This window comes from Schistocerca americana, chromosome 7 (assembly GCF_021461395.2).
Source record: "Schistocerca americana isolate TAMUIC-IGC-003095 chromosome 7, iqSchAmer2.1, whole genome shotgun sequence".
Lineage (NCBI taxonomy): Eukaryota > Metazoa > Arthropoda > Insecta > Orthoptera > Acrididae > Schistocerca > Schistocerca americana.
In genome coordinates, this window is record NC_060125.1 from 232,675,254 (window position 1) to 232,699,947 (window position 24,694).

General features: G+C 39.3%; 2 protein-coding genes across 7 annotated transcripts in view; one reads left to right on the top strand and one right to left on the bottom strand.

Moving 5' to 3' along the window:
- The window catches only part of LOC124622094 (GPI mannosyltransferase 2-like), a 387,261-nt gene that overhangs the window by 167,795 nt on the left and 194,772 nt on the right, over window positions 1-24,694 (top strand). The gene's annotated exons all lie outside the window — the stretch shown is intronic.
- LOC124622093 (dual oxidase-like) overlaps window positions 1-24,694 on the bottom strand; it is a 252,302-nt gene that overhangs the window by 163,800 nt on the left and 63,808 nt on the right. For both annotated transcript variants that reach the window (XM_047147673.1, XM_047147674.1), the window contains exons 8-11: window positions 19,543-19,626; window positions 14,807-14,907; window positions 14,410-14,533; window positions 9,551-9,708 (exon numbers count right to left, since the gene is read on the bottom strand). In XM_047147673.1, coding sequence (XP_047003629.1) covers window positions 9,551-9,708; window positions 14,410-14,533; window positions 14,807-14,907; window positions 19,543-19,626 — 467 coding nt within the window. The remainder of the gene's footprint in view (window positions 1-9,550; window positions 9,709-14,409; window positions 14,534-14,806; window positions 14,908-19,542; window positions 19,627-24,694) is intronic.

A 24,694-nucleotide genomic window follows, 5' to 3' on the forward strand; every position in this document is an offset into this window, starting at 1 on the left:
GTTCCAGGAAGTACCATTGTCTACAACTATTCAAGGAAAGTCATTGCCTCCAGAACCTGCAACTTCCTCCAAGCCGCAAGTGCATCTCCAGCCAGATACCTCACAACCTCTGGCACAAACGGCTCATTAGGGATGCAGAGTACCTATCCTTGTTCGCTTCCTCGACACTGATGCCCTGCTTCCACTGAGGGGCTTATGCCACACTGTCATCTGCAGTCATCACGGACAGCAGTTTCATGGTGTGATCGTACAGTGTTAAGATTGAGTATCAATTGTTGTAAAAGCTGCATCATAGCTATCAGAAATTTTCTATTCCATTTGCCAGGGACACTGTGTTTATTTCTCGATGCAGTCTGTGCTACCCTCTGTTTAAAACATTCCTTCTTTTGATATATACATTCCAAGTAATTACTTTTTCCTAGCTGTTCTTTTAACCTGTTTGCTTTTTAAGGTTGTTCACATTTTGCTGTTCTAAATTATTTGCTGTAATGAGAAAACAAAGCTGTATCATCAAACAATTTCAAGGTGATAATAACTCTGAGCCTAATAAATGTGTTCTCTCCATTGTGTGGTGTGATTACTAAAAGTAAGAAATAATCCAAGGAAAAGTTGGTCATTCAAAAGTTGTGCTATAACCAACAAAGACGCTGAACTCTTTATTGTCTCAGTGATAAGCCCACTTGACTGAATGCATATCTTTATAACATACAAAGAGCATTCAAAAAGTTTTGCACAGTTGTCTCTAATTTTTTTTTATTTCTTGCAGGAGGAGAATGAGATTTTTTGTGAACATACTTATAACATTTAGCTATAAGTTGGTATATGAAAGCATTTTCTTTTATTTATGGATTAGCCATAATGAAACGTGAAGTAGATCAGGTTGCGACAGCAGTCGGCGATGGAGTTCCTCTTCAAGACCGGCGATGACTCTCCCACATCGATTCACAGGAAGTTGCTCCCTGTTTATGGCGAGGACACAGTGGGTCACAGCAATATCCAGCGGTGGTTGTAGGGGTTTAAAGAAGGTGATTTCTCTACTGGACAATCCACAATGTGGTAGACCATCGACGACAGTGACTTTTTGGAACCTGGCTTAGCAATTAACCGGGACCTTTACTGTGTGTAATAGGACAAGACCCACAGACCACAGCTTCAGGGACAGCTTACCAGACTACACCGTGACAATGCCAAACCGCATTCAGCCCTTATGATGCAGGAGAAAATCAGGAAATGGGTTGGAAAATTGTTCCTCATCCTCCCTGCAGTCTGGACTCGGCTGCGTCTGATTTTTACCCCTTTGGTCGTCTGAGGGCCCACCTGCGTGGCAAAACATTTGATAGTGAGAAAGACCTTATTTCCTTTGTCAAGCGATGGTGTAAAAGTCAATCCCTAGGATTTTACCAAAGTGCATTTATATCATAGAAAGAACGTTTGCCCAGATGCGTCACTGCTGATAGAGGCTACATTGAGTAGGCTCAATGTATGTTTCAAGTATGTTCACAAAAAATTTCATTCTCGTCCTGTAAAAAATAAAAAAATTAGAGACAACCGTGCAAAACTTTTTGGGCACCCTTTGTAATTAGTATTGTATACAGAGACACTCTTGAATGTGATGTTATAGAATTAGGCATATTGTATCATACAAGTCAATGGCTTCAAACAGAAAATTCAACTCTTAATACTGGACCAAGACAAATAACCTGGGAGTAACAGTGGATGATAATAATAAAACAATTGATAAGTGCCTTTCCATTTTTCTTACAGAGATTAAGGACATACTAGAAAAGACGTAGCCCACTGTAAACAAAATGTACCACACTAATAATACACATAGGCAGTATCATACCAACAAGTGGTGCACTTCACAAATTAACATACTCAGAATGCTACTACTAATTCTGAAAGAGAAGCCTCATAAAAATGACTGGGATAGGGAAAATTACATAATTATAAAAAACCACTGCAGGTCCAAAATCAAATAATGGTAAGCGCAGTGCAAATGATGAGTATATTTCAAATTCCAGAAATGAATGTAAAGGAGTAGTCTACAATTTCATTAAAAAGGAAATTACAAATATCAATAAAGAAAAGTGTCTCGATATTGACTGTGGTACTCACAATGAATACTTAATAATAATGCTAGCACCACCACTGCACTCAGTAGTTCTACTGTAGATATAGAAACCTCACTCACTCATGCAAAACAAACAAATGAGAAATTTACCTGGACACTAATCACTTTAAATGACATTCACAACTCGATATACAAACTAACAGTTTCAAAATAGAAAACTATTTTGGGTACGGTTTTTTTTTAAATCATCAGTATTGAGCTTTCTGGCACTGTAGTACAACAAATGAAAAAAAGTTATCTCTTGAATAGATCTTTAACATGCTGTATCACTGAACTGCATATTTTTGGAATAACAAGTATGATTACTGCAAAATCCATCAAATACTACACAATAGCTTCAGAAACTCTGAACACAAGATTGCGATGTGTTTTTTGACAATCAGAGCACATGACACGTGGTCTCATCAGCCAATCACAACACAATATCAGAGAACAGGAGACAAGATCCTGGCAGCCAATCACAGCACAGAATCAGAGTACATACATAACATGTGATGTAATTGGACAGTCACATCACCACATTTTTGATGTGCAAACACTCAAACTACAAAAAAATTTTAAGCATCAAACTGGAATAAAGTAGATGTTCCAAAGTAAAATACGTAGTGTACAGTACCCAAAACAGTGCTATAACATACCTTTTAATGTTTAGGACAGTGGAAGCACTGGTTTCCCCAAAAGACACAGAGTTGTAATTACTAATTGTGCTTGCAGCATTCATCAAAAGAATGACTGCATCATAGTTGCAGTGAAATTTTCCCTCCTCACCAAACAGTGGTATAATATTTTTTGCTTGCTCAACACAATATGTACTCAGCTAGGTAACCCAAGAAACATTTGTTCTGTCTGAGATATTGTGGGATGGCACCTCTGATGTCCCACCACATTCTCTTCACGTTCTGTTTGTGAATGGAACAATGTTTCAGATCTACAAAGTTCGAACTATGGGTCACACTAAGATGCTGAAAACCTTCAGTAACAAAAGTTTTGTATGAGCTGAAGCAGTCACTAACAATTGTCAGCCCACGAAAAATGTTGTCTTTGTTATTCTTATCAACATTCAGTTGGGCCAAAATTTAACATTCTCACGGAAGCATTATTTCTGCCCTCATTGAACTCTACAGAACACCCAGTTTCCACGTATTTCGTGGGCTGCATCATGTTTCCTTTTCCCAAATTTCGCCTTGTCTATTTCTATGATGACTCTTGGTCATCCTAATTGTTATGAATATTTCATTGCCTACTTGATACAAAATTCACAAATTTGTAACAAGCCTTACAATTGTCATATAACACATGGAGACCAACGTGGTGAAGAAGCCAGCGATTTTTCAGTTCATCGTTTGCGGATGTGCACTGCACACTGACCGTGGGACTATGTACGGCAGCACCAACAATGGAAAGAGTCCTTGTTTGATAAACAATTACAAAGTGTTTGTCCATTGCTTAAGGTAGAATGTTTTGCTCCACCAACATCATGATTGGTTGGCTTTGCTTAAAATATAAACTGCAGCATCACATGGAAGGCACCCGTAACTCCATGTTCTAGACTGAACTATGACTAGGCAAATGATACTCACCTTTAAATGGGCCCAAATTTCATGATAAGTCATAATGTTCAATATGGTATTGACACTGGTCATATGATAACACCACATTTCACCTGTGAGTGCTAGGGGTATGCTACAAACTAGCTACAACAAGCTATACCTCTGCTTAAATACCGTCAGTTTCATGAAACAGCAAATTTATAATCTAAGTTATAACAAATAATTGTCTCCATCAGTTGAAGCTGTGCTCCTAGTTTTCAGCCTATCCACGCCCTCAGAAATTGTGACATGTTCAGGAAAACAGCTGATTATTCATGACAAGCAAGATTATACGTTTCACTGATGTGCCCCAAACTAAAGATAAGTGTTGCAACCACAGCCGGGATTTTTGCTTCTATATTCATAGGTTTTGCCACTTCATGAAGTGTTATCTTCCAATTTAACATAGACCTTGGGTTAAGCTGTAGGTCACTGTATCAACACAACCAGATTTCTTCCTTTCACATTTGAGAGGTTTCGCCATTTCACAACCAAACAGTTAACCTAGACCTCGAGCTGTACTACAGATCATCTGTCACCACAACCAGAATTTTTGCTTTCACATTTGTTGGCAACTCACAACCAGACTGTTCACTTTCAACCTAAACCAGACCTAGGGCTATACTAAAGATTATTCTTGTCAACACACCAGTTTTTTTTTTTTTTTTTTGTTGTGGAAATTCAAGCTGTGCTTTTGTGTCCCAGCCTAGCCCTCGGAAATTGCAAGATAGTTGGAATAGAACAGCTTAACCACACTCCTGGAAATCACAACCTATTTGGAGAACAGCAGGCAAATATTTATAACAACAAGGAATATGAATGAAATTGCTTCATTCCCAGCAATGTAAGTTGTGTTTCCAAGCCTAACCATACCCATGGAAGTGGAAGTCATGATAAACCACAACATATTTGGAGTAAAACAGCCAAATATTTCTCACAAACAAGAATAGGAACTTAAGCTGTGCTCTTGCAACCTAAACTAATGGCATTTCTGGATAAAAAGTGTCAAATATTCGTGACAACCAAAATTATATGTGAAAGCATAATTCTTCTTATTTCTATAATGTACGAATTCATGACGAAATAGTCATGTCATCCTTGGTTGACTATATCACATGTACTGTGCTCGCTGTAATTGGTTGTGTCCTGTGGTCACTGCAATTGGCTGACAGCAGCAAATTGAGCAGCTGACATTGTAATTTCAGTGTTTCAGAAGCTAACGATCCATATTTGTTGGATAATATATTAAGACTTGAATATTCCAAAAACATGCAGTTTCAATGGTATAGTGCCAAGATTTTGCCAAGACACACCATTTGCAGTATGGTTTGCTGTGCTGCAATGCTAGGAAAGCCAATACTGGTGTATGAAAATTTTATCCCATTTTGGACTTAGTAATTTCATCATTAATTATATAGGAAAGCAAAATGCCACTTCTCTTACCGTCTAGCAGGTACTATAAGGGACAGTGAAATAAACCAAACACCCGCCACAGTGGGACCATGAAATGGTTCTATTCATAAGTAATCAGCACTCACATTAAGATAGTTATCTCACTAGAAGACAAGATGACCAGTTTCTGTAATGTAGAACGCAGTCAGTCGCTGATGGATCCACAACCGCACTCACTGTTGCACTTCCTCATCCAACTGAAACCAGTGTCCATGCATGTCTTTCTTCAGGTCGCCAAAGATATGAAAATCATACAGTGAAAGACCCAGGGTGTGCAGAGAATGTTGCAATGACTGACAACCAAATCGCTGAAGCGTGGCCTCCATCCGTTCGGCAGTGTGGGACAGGCATTATTGTGCATTACGATGAGTCCATCTGACAGCAGTCCTGGCCATTTTGACTTCGTGGCTCATCTTAGTTTCTACAGAGTGGCTTCATAATGCTGTGCAGTGATTGTTGTTACACACTCAAGGAACTTATGAGCAGAGGGCTTCTGCAGTCGAAGGAAGTCATCATGACCTTACCGGAACTTGTGCTAACAGCTTTGAATTTCTTTCACAGTTGAGATGTGGGATGTTTCCACTGTTGGCTTTGCTGTTTGCCTGTGGTCTGTCAGACACAATCATCTTGTTGCACAGTAATGCCCACCCCCACACTGCCGATTGGATGAAGGCTACACTTCAGCAATCTTCAGTTTATTCAAATTTTATTTAAGCAGTAGGTTACAGCTTGTGCATGCAAATAAGCAGAGATCAATAATACTTACAATAAAACGAGAAATACCACAAGGCTCTGTTCTTGGGCTTTTGCTGTCTATTCACAGTTATGACTTTTTGAATTATGTGTCATATAAGACTATACTATTTGCTGATGACAAGACACTAATAACCATGGGTGAGAGTTTGCGAAGTCTACTTGCTAACAGTAGAGAAATGATGCAAATGACAAGTCATTGGTGTTAACAAGTCAGCTGTGCATAAACCAGACAAAAACAAAAGAAATAATTTTTAATCTAAAGGCAACAAAAAATTAAAATGAACAGTAAACTGTTCATAGATAAAAAACTCTCTTGGGAAGTACATGCTAATTATCTTTGCAGAAAACTAGGTGGTGTACTTTTTTAATTGCATAAATTAATGAACAGTTTGAGCAAACAGTTGTTCTCCACTGATATTTTGCTTTCTTCCATCCCTGTCTGCAGTATGGAATATAGCTCAGGAGCAATGAGCTAAATGTATTTTCAGATGGCAGAAGAAGTCAGTCAGATGTTTGATAGAATTATCGCCCAGATTGTCATACACAAACAGGTTCGAATGTCTCGATGTAATGACAGCACCCAGCCTGTATATGTACTATAACTGTTTAATATACACCATAAGAGCATATTAAAAAAGTACTAAAATACAGTGAACTCTATTCAACTGAGAAGCTCCTAGAAACTAATCATTATAATATATGTTTTTTCCTAAGTGATAAAATCTTTAGGTTCTTAAACAACCTGTTTATTTTCTATGTATGTAATTGATTATTGTATACAACTTGACTCCACTGTAAACTTTCACAAAGCCAGTTTTATGAGAAAATATTGAAAGATGAATAAAATATTCTATACTATTCAAGTGTTGTATATAAAATAAGGGAAACTGAGGGTGAGCAGCATTGACAAATCTCAAATGCAAAAATGTTCACTGGCACAAATACAGCCACTAATCCAAACACTTAATTACATATGAATGGTGCCCAAGTCACACAGGCACAAATAAGTACACAAATAAGCACAAAACTATAACTTGTATGGTTCTACTTGATGAGTGGATACCAAATGTGGCAGATGGATGTTATGGAGACAATATCACTCCAGCTATTTGAAGATGAGTACCGTATTGGCCAGATAAATAGCCACCACTGCATATAAGCCGCACTCCTGAAGTTTGAGGAAGAAATTTGTATAAAAATTTTTTTTGTGCACACTGACTGAGAAGAGAAAAATTACCAGAAATTCATATATACTTAAATATGTACAATTTAATTCTGGCTGGAGATAGCAGTCATGTGTGCATGAAGTGTACTTGTTTATGCGAGTGTATGTGTATGTTGTCTTTTCTGACAAAGGCTTTGGCTGAAAGCTCAGTGAGTGACAGTCTTTTCATTGTGCCTGTCTGCAATTTAATGTGTCATCTTAACAGTGAGTAGCAATCTGTCTTTTTCATAATATTGTTGGTTGGTTGCTTGTTTTGGGGAAGGAGACCAGACAGCGAGGTCATCGGTCTCATCGGATTAGGGAAGGACGGGGAAGGAAGTTGGCCGTGCCCTTTGAAAGGAACCATCCCGACATTTGCCTGGAGCGATTTAGGAAAATCACAGAAAACCTAAATCAGGATGGCCGGACGCGGGATTGAACCGTCGTCCTCCCGAATGCGAGTCCAGTGTGCTAACCACTGCGCCACCTCGCTCGGTTATAATATTGTTGGTACTTAACATGTAATATGTAGTTATTTACCATAAACATTTGTTCTAACATTAGATGCAACACATTGACACCTAACATAACTGTACCATATTTTGCCTTACATACTCTCATCACTATAAATACTGATATTCACTTCATTACCCTCACTGCCATAATTTTCTTCTTTCTCTTCCTACAATACATCATCGAAGTTGCCATCCTGTGCATTTGATATGCAACATTTATAGAACCACCTGGCAATATGGAGGATTGTGAAGCAAGAACCCACTCACACAGAAGAGTAACTGATGGCTTCTTAATCATACCAGACAGTGTAAGGGTGTGGCCTTCTTCCAGCTGCCAATCTGAATTCATTTTTCGAAGGTTGTCCTTGAAGGTTTTATGGTCACATCTAGTGCCTGTAGTTTTGAAGTCATTCCTCTGGGTATTTTGACAAAGTCTGTCTTTCTTACAGCAAGTTTATCATTTACTTCAGCAATTAGATGTTCCTTAAAAGCTCCAAAACCAGCATGAATCTCTTGCCCCAGGGTGCAATTCAAAACAGTTGACAGCCATCCAAAGATCAGTTGCTTTGTTATACAGCCCTTTTCTTGGCTGCAAATCACTAAGCCTCTAGGAAAGTTTTCTATGAGCACAGTTTTTCTCTTAAGAATGACATAAGGGGATAAATTTCTCCCATTGGCTGTAACTGCTAACACCACAATTACCCAATTTTTTTCATTCTTTGTTCCTTTTAATGGGATACTTTTTGCCCCTTTCATGTATTGCTCAGCATGTCAGGAAGAACTGGTGTTTCGCTAGCATTGCCAATTCGATGAAAAAGCTGTGACACTTTCACAACTGGATGATGTACCGCTGGAAGTGGTAGTGTAGCACTAGCTGTGCTAGTATAGCATGTCATTGGAGAGCAAGGCCATTTCTCTGCATAAACTGACAACACTAACCAATACTTGGACAGAGTTCTCCTTGTGGTACATTTAAGACTCTTGTGATTTTCACAGCCTTCAGTGGATTACTTCTCGTGAGATAGGAATCTCATCTTTTCTCTTATCTTACACGTAGGAACGAACCTTAGCTTCAAGATCCAGATATTTGCCACATTTTGGTCTCCTGGATGATTTTCTTGTTGAAACTGCCTTCTTCCATTTTTCTTCTGAGCAATCCAACATTGCACATTAGATTTGTCCAGTCCATACTTTCTTCCAGCCTCTTTGTTGGTTGTGGTTTTGGCATAACATATGACTGCAAGCATGCATCATAATTGCATCAAATTCCCTGTCTTGATGATGCTTTTCACTCCAAATGGTCATACATATCATCATAACTGGCTTTCTTACCAGTATCCAATTGAAAGTAAATTATAAGCTAGCAAAAAATATTGGTAGACCTACAATTCTACAAAGTATTAATGCTGATAAAATACCAGTAAAAGTTTGCATTGTTGCTTAACAAAATGCTTTGTTGACAGTTTCCGTTGCAGACACCAGTTGTATTGTTGTAGACAAGCATATTTTTTTTACAGCAAAGGTATGTAAAAAGAGAAGGTAGCAAATATAAACCACACTGTTACTTTTTGAGGGTGAAATTTAGATAGAAAGTATGGCTTATTTTCTGGTCATAAGTTAATTTTCAAAGTTGCAATCACAACAAGTAAAAAATAAAACAATTTTTGACAGCCGTAATGATGTTTAATAATTACATAAAGGCGGGTGACCCATCCTACCTACAAACTATTGCAAGTGACTGATTGCCTTTTCCCATTTTTGCTTGGTAATTGCAAATATCAAATGTTTATTGTTTATTTTTGTAAAGAAAATGTTAAAAAACAGGTTTCTCTGTGCATGAATTTTGACAAAAAAGTAATTGTTGCTGACAGTTACATAGTGAGTTATACTGAATACTTACAGGTACTTTATCTTTGAAATATGTTAAGTCTTCGATAGGCTCCAGTTTGTATGCCCGTCGAGCTGTGTTGAAATCGGGCAGCCCGTGGTCTCGGCCACGTTGAATATTCAGAGCCATGAGGTCACGACGTGAAAATTCCAAGGGACCGAATACTCTACCTTGAAAATAAAGTACACTGTGTGACCATAAATATAATTTAATGCTAATGGCAACTTGCAGTGATAAAAGTTGGATTTAAGGGAAACCATAGAGTGACAACATGTTAAAGGATAAATGATTTGACATAAGATTGTAGTTTCTATCCCACCCTGTCAAACTGCTGTCCTTGTCTCCTGTGATGTTCAATCAGGATGTTAACTGGTATCACTTTTATAAGTCTGTGGGATATGTGACTAGTGTCACTTTGAGTACAGTCTTTTTTATGTTAGCTTGCATCATTCTGTAGAACTAAATATCATCTATAAATTTAAATCTGGCAATTCAAAGCTCTTAGATTAGTCCTTTTCAGAGTGACACAATTATTGTTTACAGATGGTGATCTGCCCCGTATATTACTTTCTGTTTCCATTGCCCTTTATATCTACTTTCAAACACTGCAAATACACACTAAGACAGAAATAAATGATGTACCAAGAAGGAATTATCTGAATTGGAGGTAATTTGGTAGATGTGTTGTACATCTACTGACTAACAAATGATTACAGTTTTAGAAAAATTGGATGATTTATTCAAGTGAAAGAGCTTCACAAATTAAGAAAGTCAGTAATACGTTGGTCCACCTGTGGCCCCTATGCAAGGAGTTTATTCAGCTTGGCATTGATTGGTAGAGTTGTTGGATGTTCTCCTGAGGAATGTTGTGCCAGTTTCTGTGAAATTGGCTGGTTAAATCATCAAACTCCTGAGAGGTTTGGAAGACCCTGCTAATAATGCTCCAAATGTTCTAAATTGGGGAGAGATCCAGTGACATTGCTAGCCAAGGTAGCGTTTGGAAAGCACGGAGACAAGCAATAGAAATTCTTGCCACATATGGGCAGGCATTACCTTGCTGGAATGTAAGTGGAGGATGTCTTGCCACGAAGAGTAACAAAATGGAGCATAGCATATGGTCGACATATTGCTGTACTGTAAGGGTACTGTGGATGACAGCCTTGCTATAAGAAGAATGGCACCCCACACACCACCACTCCTTATTGTTTGGCTATGTGGTGTGCGACAGTCGAGTTGGTATTCCACTACTGTCTGGGGTGTCTCCAGACACATCTCCAGCCTGGAATCTCATTGACTGGAGTAAAATTGTCTTCAGTGCCGAGTCCCACTTTGAATTGAGCCCCTATGACTAGTGCAGATGTGTCTGGAGGTGCCCCCAAACAGCAGTGGGATAATAAAATGACTGTCACTCACCATACAGCTTGACAGTCAGGACTGATGGTCTGAGCTGCCATTTCATTTTGTAACAGGACCCCTTAAGTTGCCACCAGTGGTACACTTATGGCACAGTAGTATCTCAACGATATTCTACATCCTGTTTTGTTGCCCTTCGCGGCAAGCCATCCTGGGCTTACATTTCAGCAAGCTAATGCCCGTCTGCACAGCGTGAGGGCTTCTACTACTTGTCTTCCTGCTTGCCAAATTCTACCTTGGCCAGCAAGTTACGGGATCTCTCCCCAATTGAAAATGTTTGAAACACTGTGGGCAGGGCTCTCAAACCAGCTTTGGGATTTAGATTATCTAAAGCCCCATTTGGACAGAATTTGGAACAATATCACTTAAGATATCAATCAGTGCCAAGCTGAATAACTACTTGCGTAATGGCCAGAGATGGGCCAACGTGTTATTGACTTGCTCAATTTGTGAGGCTCTTTCTCTTAAATAAATCTTCCAATTTTTCTGAAATTGTACTCATCATTTATTTGACTTCACGTGTACGTCACATATACCAATTTCTGTCCCATTTAGATAATTCCTTCGTGGTACTTCATCCCCCCTCCCTCTTCCTAGTATACTATAAAGTGTGTGGCAGAGGATTCTTCCAACTGTATCACTTATTATGATTTCATATAGTTTTATAAATGCGTTTTGACTGAGGGAAAAATGAGTGCTTAAATGCCTCTGTAATTAACTGTAGTAAGTCTAATCTTGTCCCTCTGGGAACAATACATGGGGGTTGTGGTATATTCCTAGACTCCTCTATTATACTAGTCCTTGAAACTTTGTAAGTAGATTTTTGCAGAACAGCTGGAGTTTATCATAAAGTATTTGCCACTTCAGGTTTCTCAGCATTTCCTTGAAGTGTTCCCATTACTTATGTGATGATCACTGCCATGAGACACGCAAAAATCAAGATGCCTGTGATGGAACAGTTTTATAAGATTCTGTTGTTTTTATTACTTTAATATATGGTTTCCAAGCAACAGCATATTAGCAGCCTGTAGTTAAAGCAGATCCTTTTCTGCAAGGAAATAGTGATACCATGTTTTGCAGTTATCTTGTGGCCATTTCTTAATTCGATTACATTTTAGTTTTGAGGAACTGTTATCTGGTGAACATTTGTGCCTCATTGGTCTGGGATCACTTGCAACTGTGACATTGGCATCTCTGAGCTGATCTTCTCAGTCGTGTCACTAAAATCTTTATTGGTTCTCATATTTTCCATTTCTGTATTTGTGACAGCTTGGCACGCCCGTGAGCTTCTTGCAAAATGGTGGGCTGACTACTGCCAGGCTAGGTTTGGCCATTTCTGGTTTACTGTGCTGCCCAAGTTACACATAGTGCTTCTGCTCCAGCTCACATGTGCTGATCAGTCTCTCTATTTCACCAATATGGATGGATGTCCCCACATTCATACTGATGATTCTACAACATGCCTCAAGAGACAAACCACATACATAGCAACCTTCTTTCCAACAAATCGTCTCATCCCATCTCACTTGTGTTCTCTCATAAGCATACCCCACCCCCCATTTTTCCTATATGGCAGTTCTTTGAATGATATTATGTACTAATTTACATTTATTTTCCCCTCCATTAATTTTTTTCCATACTTTCTTCCCTCCTCTCTCTCTCTCTCTCTCTCCCTCCCTCTCTCTCTCTCTCTCTCTCTCTCTCTCTCTCTCTCTCTCTCTCTCTCTCTCTCTCTCTCTTTTGCTTGTCCCCCTCCCCCTCCCCCTCCCCCTCTTGTTCCTTCAGTTCCTTTAAACATTATTGTTTCTTTTCTTTTTCTCTTATGTCTACACTTTATCTACACTCTTACCCTGAAACCTGCTGTGAAGTGTATGGCAGAGGGAACTTAACATTACAGTTGAGTTTCTTTCTGTTCCTGTGACATATGGAGTGCAAGAAGAATGATTGCTTGAATGGCAGTTACAATGTCAAAGGACACAACAAGAATTGGTCATTATGAAATGTACTGTAAGATCCTGAAGTTGATACCAAAATCAGAAGCATTATATTACGAACAAGGACAAGAAATTAATAACTCTAATAACAAGATGAAGACTATTTGGAATATCTTTAGAAGGGATACTTGCAAGAACAAAAGAACTTTAGAAGAATTCAAAATTGAACATGAAGGAAATCTTTTATTCAATTCTGAAAACAGAGTCAATATTTCCAAAAAAAACACTTGTTGCCAGTGTCAGAAGAAATAGGCTATAAGGGCTCTGTTAATAAATTGTTGAGTCTTATGCAAAAGACTACTCCCAGAAATATCGGTAAGATTCATCTTAGCCTTGTCACAGTATCTGAAATTGAAAGAATAATAATCTCTCTGAAGAGTAAAATTCCACTGGAGTACATAATATCTCTAACACTTTGTTGAAACAGTGCTGTGTTTCTATAAGTGATGTACATAGCCACATGGTCAATGCATCCTTACAACAAGGAACTGTATCTGATAGACTCAAATATGCTTTTGTGAAACTCCTCTTCAAGAAAGGCGAAAAAACAAAAGTTACAAATTACAGGCCAATTTCTCTCCTGACAGTTGTTTTGAAGATACTGCAAAATCTTATGTATACAGGAATTTTGGAACGTTTAGATAGATTCAATATTGTCAACAAAAGACAGTGTGGTTTCTGAAATGATCTGTCAACCAAATAAGGAATCTATGGTTTTATGAATAAAGTTTTAGGGTATCTAAATGACAAAATGATGACAACAGCATTATTCTGGGATATACAAACATTGAGACTGCAAATGCTAATAGACACCTGTTTCATAGGTCCCAACCATGAAAATCATTCATTACTGAAAAATAGAAGGGAATGAAGACTGGGTTTAATGTCTTGCTGACATTGAGGTCATTAGTGGCAGTGAAAAATAGGAAGTCTTGAGCTAGAATATTGGAATGAATTAAAAATTTGAGACTGACAAAGTATCTAAATTATACCCTGATTTGATAACACACCTCCCTGCAATCAGCTGTTCACTCAAGGTGTAGAATATTGTGCAGTATTGTATTATCAATTTACAGAGTGGAGATAAGCAGCTAACGTCTAAAGACAAGACACCAGAAGTGTGTATGCATGTATATGTTTCATCTGCGGGAATTCAGTACTTGTCCTGTTTTAACTTAAATGTTAATACAGAACAATAATACAAAATTTAGAAATTTAAAAAGAATGATAAAAGTAAATATTGGAAGAGTAGCAAAAAATAAAAGATCTGATTACTTAATTTAAACATAACTACAATTCAATCATATTTATAGAATATTTTGTAATATATTCTGTTGTTCATCATATTAAATGGACTGCATCATGTAGAAGATCCGTCAAGGGTATGGTACCTTTAAGGCAAAAACTAGCTAGCTGAAATACCTGTTAATATTAATGATTAACTACTGTTAAGAGGTGTCTTACCTCTGAGATCTTCAACAATCACATTATCTTCTCTTTCACACATCTGCATTGCCATTCCCATAAGCAGACGATCAATGTCAACAAATTCTGATGTTTCATTATTATATTTCCTTGTGATGGATTCCTAGCAATAAACAATATGTGGCTCAAGCTCCAGTATTTACAAAACTAATTTATTTCTTCAACTAATACTGTTGACATTCTAGTGTACGTGAAATAGTAAATAATGAACACAAGTATCTAATGATACTACAAGTATCTAATGACATATTGATGATAACTTTATCATTTTACTGCTCTTATGAATTGCCGTATTGTACAGTACATGTGAAAAGTAATAGCAGTAACACAAAACAGTAAATCTTGTTACAAATTGCAACCATTCGAAGTGCCTTACATATGGTCTCCAGTAATGTTGGCAGGTCCGCACTGTTTTGAATTTGTCACCGAGGACACCCACTTTACATCCATTTCGTGCATAGTCTCTGATGTAAACACCTATGAGACAAAATTTAATATTTTAATGCACACCATTGATTTTATCTTGTGCAACCACCAACAGCATGAATGAAGCCACAATGAAAAGTAAATTCACACAGCATGTGAATAAACAGAGAAATAAATAAATAATTGTAAGGTTTGTGTTTTCCTTGTCAAGTAAAAGAGAAAAGGTAAATACAAAATTTGCCAAAGAAAATTGACTTGGGGAGGATAAGCAATAATTATGAAAATATATAACTGCTGACTCTACATCCTCCCTGTTTTCCTTGCCATTCTTCCATCCAAGTTGGTGGTCACTTTAAATTATTCACAGCCAGTTCAGTTGTACATAAGAAACTCATATAATTAGAACAATCTCTGGAAAAACGTAAAAACCCTTAGATAGTTTAACACTTGGGGAAAAGAATGGCTCTAAACAGTAAAATTGAGGTACATATGCTGACAGTAATTAAATTAAGTGATGCTATGGAAATTATATTGGGAAATGAAACATTAAAAATAGAGGACGAGTTTTGATACTTGGGCAGCAAAATAACTGGTGATGACCGAATTAGAGAGAATATAAAATATAGACTGACTTGACAGAGTAGCATTTTGAAAAAGAGAAATTTGTTGATAATGAATATAAATTTAAATGTTAGGAACTATTTCCTCAAGGCATTTGTGTAGAGTGCAAGACTTGCACAAGGGTGACCAACTCTCCCATATTTACTGGAATCTCCCATATTTACTGGAATCTCCCATATTATAGCCTTTTTTTGCCTGGCTACCTTATTTGATAGTTAAAATTCCCTGACCAACAAATCTTGAACATTTTTCATATGCTAATCAGTAGTTTTTCTGTTCTTGCTTCTACAGAAAGAAAATGGTTTGGCTCAAGGGAATGCGAGGAGTGGGGAAAGAAAGACACAGCTTATGCGTCTAAAGGTCATGTATGAGGGGGAAATGTTTCTCAGTGAGTGCTGGCAGCAAGCCACAGGTGAACTTACCTTGGACCAATAAGCAGTTATGATATAAAATACGTAACAAAGGCTCACGAAAGTGTTTTGTAGAGTTACCCCAAAATATGATTCTGTATGACATGATACAGTAAATGTAAACAAAGTATGCCATTTTTTTAATATTTATATCTCAGTTGTTGCCCACTCTAAGAACATAATTTAGTTGTCCTATTGAAACTTATTGTGACCAAATATCCCTTAAACCTTCCTTAAAATCTTTGTCATATGTTGGTCATCACTTTTAAAATCGTGATCACTCAAACTTGTATGGAAGTGAAATATTGACAATAAACAGTTCAGACAAGAAGATAATAGAAGATTTTGAAATATGGTGTTACAGAAGAATAAAGAAAATTAAATGGTTAGATTGAATAACTGAGGATGAGGTACTGAATCAAATGAGGTAGAAAGAAATTTAAGGCACAACTTCACTAAAAGAAGGGATCAGTTGTTGGGACACTTCCCGAGCCATCACGGTATAGTCATTTTGCTAGCAGAGGAAAGCCTGGACATAAATAAATGTGGAGGGAGACTGGAGGCATGGGCAGTGTAAGCAGGTTCAGATGGTTGCAGTAATTATGCAGAGGTGAAGAGACTAGCACAGGAGCATGGAGAGCTGCATCAAACTGAAGTAGGGCTGTATCATTCAGAGTGACAGTGGAAACATACAAGAGCCTAATGGATAATGTGCAGTATGCTTACAATGTTCAGATAGATTAATGGTGTAATAATTGTGCTAAAGATATACAGTGTGTTCGAGAAGTTCCCGTACCCACAGGTCGAAACATTATATTGTGTTTTGGAGTAACTATGTTTAAAAACCATGTACCCAACAGATCTGTATGTGCACCCTCATCCCTTACACATATATCTACACATCTCCATGTCCTCTTTGACATCTTGTCAACCTTGTGAGGAGTTTTACTTTTAAAGATTTCCTCAACACTCGTGCACAATTCTTTGTTATTCTTGTACCAATGTTGAGCCATATGGGATTTCATTATTCTCCATAACGAGTTGTTTGAACACGGCCTCTGGTAGCAGTTTCAACAGGGCTCGAGATTTTGCCGAACCACGTCCAATCTATTGGCCTTGAAATTGTTCCTCAAGAAACTCACACACCTGAATAGCAAAACTTGCTACAGCTCTGGTTGTGCTCTAATCACACGTGATCCATGACTTCCTTGTCTTTGAGATGAAGTATTAACTATGTCTTTTCAACATGTCCAAATAAGAATTTCCATTGATAAACTCTTCAAAAAATGTGTTCTGAACAGGTATCGTAATGTCAGCCTTGCCCCCATCATATGTGAGCCAGGTTCCTGTCCGACACACGTAATGGGGATCTCCTTCATCCAGAAAACCATATCCTTCCTTTGTGAAATGTGATATATTGCAAATTCATCAGAAAATAGCACTCTTCAGTAAGGCATGTCATTCAGAAATAGTGTCAAGCTACAGCTGGTTTTCAGACAATTATTTCACAAACATCAGTCTAAATCTTTTAATTTTGAAGTTTTTTTGATGTGTCCATGCAGTGCTGATGGTAGCACTTGAAGTTCAGCTGCTATTTTGCCAGTGGATTTCAATGGTGAATGCTTATTTGATGGAACTACTGTCACATTTCCTCTTGTGTTTCTGACTGCCTTGCCGAGTTGCTTTCTCAAGTCACTCGTAGCCTCTATCATTTTGCCGTGTATGTGGCCATTAATGCACTCCCGTACATGGCACTAATTGCTCGTCACATTAGCCGTGGCTTCACAAATGAAATAATGCAATACTAAAACAAAACGGTACATTACTGACAAAAAGCATTGTTAGTAGTGTATTCTTATGTTTCAGTATTGCGCTGCTACTTTATTGTCCAAGGTGGGTGAACATTGCAATGGGTCACGAGGCCGAATGTGATAAGTCAGGATGCCGTCAGGTTATCACACTGTGTATGCTGCAGTAGTGTTGTCATGGGTCTCAGGTAAGTGTCATACACTCTGTCTTGAAAATAGTATTGTCAAGTGATCTCTCTGTTCCGTAACAAACTACGCAGTACTGCCGGTACTAGCAGGTGGTCAATGCTCACCACGATGCAGGCTAGCCAACAGAAGCATGCTGGTGTCAGCAAAGGGTCGTCGTGTGGACAGTGCGTGATATACTTCCGCAAGAGGTGGTGGCAGCTGGCGAAGGTGTGCTGTCATCTGAGCAGCAGCCATAGTCTCAATGTAGGTTCAGGGCTGGGTGGCGCGCAGTGAGCAACGTGTGGTGCTTGAGCGGCTGGCTCGTTCCCACTGCTCAGCGGGAAGCATAGTGCAGGTGGAATCAAACTGCAGTCCCCAGCATGGATGAAGCCAACCAGTGGCTGTGATATGTGCCTACATAGGGTTATGAACGGTGAGTGTTTACCTGCACGGGTTGTGATGGTCGGGCAGCTAGATGGTCAAGGCTCCAACCGCGGTCCACGAAAGTAGGCATCCAGCAGCAGTTGGCAGTCAGCCAGCAGGCAGCTTGCTAAGGGAAAGGCACTAAGCCTGATGCAAGTAAAGGCAGAGTCTCATTTTAGCTCATAGACTGGTCTGGAGCTCCCACTGTGGCTAGTGGCTGATGATGCCAGACAATGCCTGCCTGAATTGGGCAGTATATATGCAAGCTTGATCTGTTACTGTTATTGAAACTGCAGTGTTTCTGCCCTCTAAGCTCTTACAAGGTTGAGGCTTCAGTGTGACTGAAATGAAATGAAATGATCGTATGGCATTGTTGGCCGGGAGGTCCCATGCGGGGAAGTTCGGCCGCCGTATTGCAGGTCCTTTTTAATTGACGCCACTTCGGCGACTTGCGAGTCAATGAAGATGAAATGATGATGAACACACAACACCCAGTCATCACGAGGCAGAGAAAAATCCCTGACCCCACCGGGAATCGAACTCGGGACCCCGTGCGCGGGAAGCGAGAACGCTACCGCAAGACCACGAGCTGCGGACAGTGTGACTGAGTGGTTACCTTGAAATTGTTGCTCCTGCTTTCTTGCCAAGCAGCAACACTGTATCCCCGGTGGTGCCTTAATGCTGTACCGGCTCCTCCTCTCAGAGGCCCTGGGTGGCGCATACTGCTGTGTCGGGGTACTTCTTGCGCCAGTGCTCGTAGCTGCTGAGGTGTATTGTGAACCCACCCTATTATGTCAGTCACAAAAGCTGTCTGCTTCATCAGACAGAACCATGGTGCAATATTACAGTTGTGAGGCTGTGGCTGATGTGAGTGGCCACTGTGACACTGTTGAGGAGTGATTAGTGTCATTGTGGTATGTGGGAGGGTGCACAAATATCTACAGACAGGGCAAACAGTGACAGAGGCAATCAGTGCCTTTAAAGATCACTTTGGCAAGGCTGCATCTCAAAAAGCAATCCTGTTTGATTGAAAGAAACATTATTCAAAGCAGGAATACCAATAAAACAGCCACTTGTTTTCCTACTGTACAAAGTCCACGGGGTACAAGGACTTTCTCGGATACTGTGTATGTCTAAACTCCTGATTTAATTAATCTCATTAATCTTTAACTTCATACTAATGCAATGGAAATAGCTGTGTTTCTGGCAACTTATCTAATAAATTTGTTTACCCAGTTTCTTAAATAACTACGTACCTGGTGTCACAAGTGTGTGTCCAAATCGAAATGCAGCTGATTGGAAAAACTGATCAATCTGTGGATTGATAGATGGATCATATCCTGTAAAAGAATACATGGCATATTACAGCTACTTCAAATAATGAACAACTAAACCAGGTACATCCTAAAAATGATATGTGATTGTGCAAATTTATTGATATTAGCTGTTTCTAAATCAGTAATAGTTATATTACAGAGAATGAGATTACTATAAGGATCTTACAATAAATAACGCAACAATTTTTTTTCATAAAACAGAATGTTCTATTCATGATCTAAATACGACATATTATTCTCCAATTCTTTGGTTATAAAACCCTATTTCTCAATGTAATCTCAGTTCAGCTCTGTGGCCGTACATCACCTTAATGCTAGAGCCTGTATGCATTCGTTGTATTACTCTTCAGATCTGTGTGTCAGCCAAGTTCTTGCTGCTTCTGTAACTTCCCTATTGAACTAGTGCTACCCACAGAATCTATCTGTCAGGGGGCCAAGGAAATGGAAGTCAGACAATCCAAGATTCAGACTGTATGGCATATGAGGAAGTCTTGTGATTGCCCCTTCGGTATGCGAGACTTGTGTAGCCTTGTGTTATCATGGTAAAAGAGAAATCTGTTCACATTTTTGGTGCCCATGAATTGTTTTCTCTGTTTACTAAGAGTCTCACCAAAGATGATAGTTTGACCAAGAGGAAGGGCATCAAATGGAATGACCCTTTCAGAGACCCCGAAGACTGTAGCCATGTCTCCACCAGCTGAGGGTACTCTCATGAACTACTTCTATGGAGGAGACATTGTGTCGATTGCCATTTTATTTCAGACTTAAAGTGTTGAGTCCATTTCAGTGCCTGGGACAATGTTTGACAAGAAATTGTTCACATCAGCCTGACAACAAGCAAGCTATTCAACAGTCTCTAGTGATGTGTGAAGAAAATGGTACATGTAAGCTGCCAGCATTTGTCTGTGGCACATAATGACAGATGCATTAGGGAGCCTCTTCTTCCTGGTAAACATTTCCTGTGTTCATTCATTCATCATATTCCCTGGGAAAACCTTCAGGGGTGTGGGATGAGTCGAGGTATACATTAACAAAGGACAAGAGAATCATAGAAAAATAATCTGCTTACTGTATTAAAAATAAACAATTTCTTTACTTCACAATGCTATTCATGCTTATACAAACTTATTTTAATCAAGTAAATTAGAAGGAAAGCTGCTACTTGGAAACAAATCTGTTGGCTCCAAGCTATACTATAGAGCTGCTCTTTATTAGCTGTTAGTAGCGTAAGATTTACTTGATTAAAACTGTTTTTCACAGAAAATATTTACCTGTATCAGTAAACACTGAATCAAATTTGCAGTAAATTACTACTTCTCATGCAGCTTTGCAATGAATGTTACAATTTGTCATTTAGCTAACAGAAATTTTCAGTTCCTGAATCTGTATATTTGGATGATCAGTAGAGACAGGGGTTTATGAAGTATGTTTTCTTTTGAATTAGTACAAATTACCAATTTCCTTTTTTATCTTGTATGGAACCTCCTTTAATACGTCCCCACCAGGGTATATAGCTCCATTCTTAACCCTAGATAAGAAGGTAAAATTTACATAAAAATTATGTTTGTTTCTTGTATTGTGACTGTGTAAATCAAAATTTAGCTTAAACTGATCTTTATTATCAGCAACAAAAACTATTAAGGAGGAATGTGTTGGGAAGTGAGTTTAATAATTCTAAGATCCTTAAAAATGTCTACACAAGATGCACAGTTATATATTTTACACAATATTCAGAAAATAAGGAAGCAGAGGCTGTTGCAGTCTTGGTTCAAAAGAGAATACAAGAATGACAACCAGCAAAAGTTACCAGAGATTCGTGCATCTGTAAAAAGATCAAAGCCCAAGGTGTACAACTACTACCACTGTCATATCACAGTAAAACATCTGGCTGAGAACCCGAAAAAATTCTGGTCCTGTACAAAATTACTAACTGGGTCCAAGGCTTCCATCCAGTCACTTCTTTACCAGTACGATGTGGCAGTTGAAGATAGCAAAACAAAAGCCAAGGTTTTAAATTTTACATTCAAGAAATTGTTCACACAGGACAATCTTACAACTGTACCACATTTGACCATCAGACAGACTCCCTTATGGACGACATGGTAATAAGCATCCCTGATGTAGAGAAACAACTGAAGAGTTGAAAACTAATAATTCACCAGGTTCAGGTGGAATCCCAGCTCGGTTTTTGAAAGAGTACTGTATGGCATTGGCCCCTTACCTAGCTTTTATTGTCACAAATCTCTCACCCAGTATAAAGTCCTCAGCAACTGGAAAAAAGTGCGGGTGATGCCTGTATATAAGAAAGCAAAAGAACAGACCTGCAAAATTACAGTCCAATATCTGTAACATTTATTTGCTGCAGAATCCTTGAACATGTTCTCAGTCTGAATATAATAAATTTTCTTACGGAAAGCGTTTGACATGGCGACCTATTGCTGGCTATTTTTGAAGAAGGTATGAGTACGCTGATGAGTCAAAACATTATGACCACTGCCCACTGTGAGGTTGTATGCTGTCATGTGGCACTGAGGGCACATGAGGCAATAAGAAAAGTATGTGAGTGAAGCAGAGGCAAGTGGGGAACCTTTCTAGTGACAATATCCAGTGAAAACGCCAAAATCCACAACGTAAGGGACTCTGACAACAGCCAGTTTGTTATGGTCCAGTGCCTGACAACAGCCAGTTTGTTATGGTCCAGTGCCTGGGAGCGAGCATCTCAGAAATGGTGAAGCTGGTCGGCTGTTCTTATGCTACTGTTGTGAGAATCTATGGAAAGTGGTTGAAGAATGTTGAAACCACAATTAAATGACAAGAAATTGGACATCCATACCTCATCACAGAACATAGGGATCAGAGGCTTGACTGCACTCTAAATCACGATAAGCAGTAATTTGTGGCAGAACTGATGACAGAGTACAGTGCTGGCACAGGCACAAGTGTTTTGGAACACACCGTTCAGCAGAAAGTGTTGGACGTGCTGTTTTACAGCAGAGGATCTCTACGTGTTCACCTGTTGACCCACCAACATCGTCAGTTTCGATTACAGTGGACATGGGATCATTGAGATTGGTCCGTGGCTCAATGGAATTGTGTTGTGTGGTCAGATGAATCTCATTTATTGCTAAACCAGGTCGATGGTCATCATCCGGATGAACTGCTGCTCAAAACGTGCAGCATGCCATGGACGTAGGATGGTGGGAGCAGTATTATGTTTGGGGGACATTCACCTGGGATTCCATGGGACCTGTGGTAGCAACTAAAAGCACCATAACAGTTGTGGGGCTACATGAACACTGTTAGGGACAACCTGTTACCCCTTGTGCTTGATGTCTTCTCTAACAGCAATGGCATCTTCCAGTAGGATAGCTGTCTGTGTCACAAGGCCAGAATTGTGCGGCATTGGTTTGAGGAGCATGATAGTGAACTCACGTTGATGTCTTGCCCATCACATTCAGCTTATCTGAATGTGATGAAACCCAACTGGGACGCTATCAGGTGCCAGCTCCGTGCCCACAAACCAACTGCCTGTAAATTACGGGAAGTGTGTAACCTGTACATAGGCACCTGGTGCCACACATCTCTGAAAACCTATCAAGTACTTGTCAAATCTATGCATCTCTGCTGAAATGTATTCCAGATGTGGACCAACACACTTTCAGGTATGTGGTCATAATGTTTTGGCTCATCAGTGGATACGAAATAGGTTCATAGATGTGTGAGTGGCTCAAAGACATCTTAAGTTGTAGAACATGGTATGATGGCCTCAATGGCGAGTGTTTATCCCAGGCATGGGTACCATCAGTAGTGCCTCGGAGAAGTGTGATAGGACCTCTGTTATTCTCTATACACACAAATGACTTAGCAGTGTAGGCAGTAATGCTACGTTGTACAGTAAGGTGTGAAAACTGAGAGACTGTAGGAGGATACAGGATGACTTAGACAACATTTCTAGTTGATGTGATGAATGGCAGCTAGTTCTAAATGTAGAAAAATGGAAGTTAATGTGGATGAATAGGATAAACAAACCCGTTATGTTTAGATACAGCATTAGTAGTGTCCTGCTTGACACAGTCACATCGTTTAAATATCTGAGCATAATGTTGCAGAGCAATATGAGATGGAATGAGGCTGTGAAGTTTGTGGTAGGAAGGTGAATTTGATTTATTTGGAGGATTCTAAGAAAGTGTGGTTCACCTGTAAAGGAGACTGCATATAGGGTGCTAGTGCAACCTATTATTAAGCATTGCTCAAGTGTTTGGGATCCGTACCATGTTGGATAAAGGGAAGACTTCGAGGCAATTCAGACGCTGGCTGCTAGATTTGTTAGTGGTAGGTTCAAACAACATGCAAATGTTACAGACGTGCCTCTGGGAACTCAAATGGGAATCCATGGAGGGAAGACAACATCCTTTTTGAGGACCAGCCTTTGAAGCTCAATGCAGAACAATTGTACTGCCTCCAACAGACATTGCGTGTAAGAACCGCCAAGATAAGACATGGTAAACTAGGGCTCATACGCGGATGCATGTTGACAGTCATTTTTCCGTTGCTCTGTTTGAGAGTGGAACAGGAAAGGAAATGACTAGTAGTGGTAGGGGGTATCCTATGCCACGCGCCTTACAGTGGATGGCATGGGGTACCCTACGCCATGTTCTGTACAGTGGATTGCGGGTATTCACCATACAGCACATGGCATAGGGTAACCCATGCCATCCACTGTACGGGGTATATGTGTAGATGTAAATGCAGCTTCTTACTGCCCACTTCTTCTGAATGAATGCTTTGTTCATGTTGTGACTTGGCAAGACAGCCAAGCCACTAGGAGGTGAAGCCGAAAGGCATGCGTTTAAGCTCACGCAGGCTGGCGTGAGGTCTGGAACAGTTAAAGGATTTAAGTCTAGCAAATAAAGTACGTAGCTGTTGGAATACTTAACTTTAATTCATAATTGGTGAACATCGGTCTGACGGTACATGTATCACAAGATAAATAGCAAATGATAATGGCGCCTTGCTAGGTCGTAGCAAATGACGTAGCTGAAGGCTTTGCTAACTATCATCTCGGCAAATG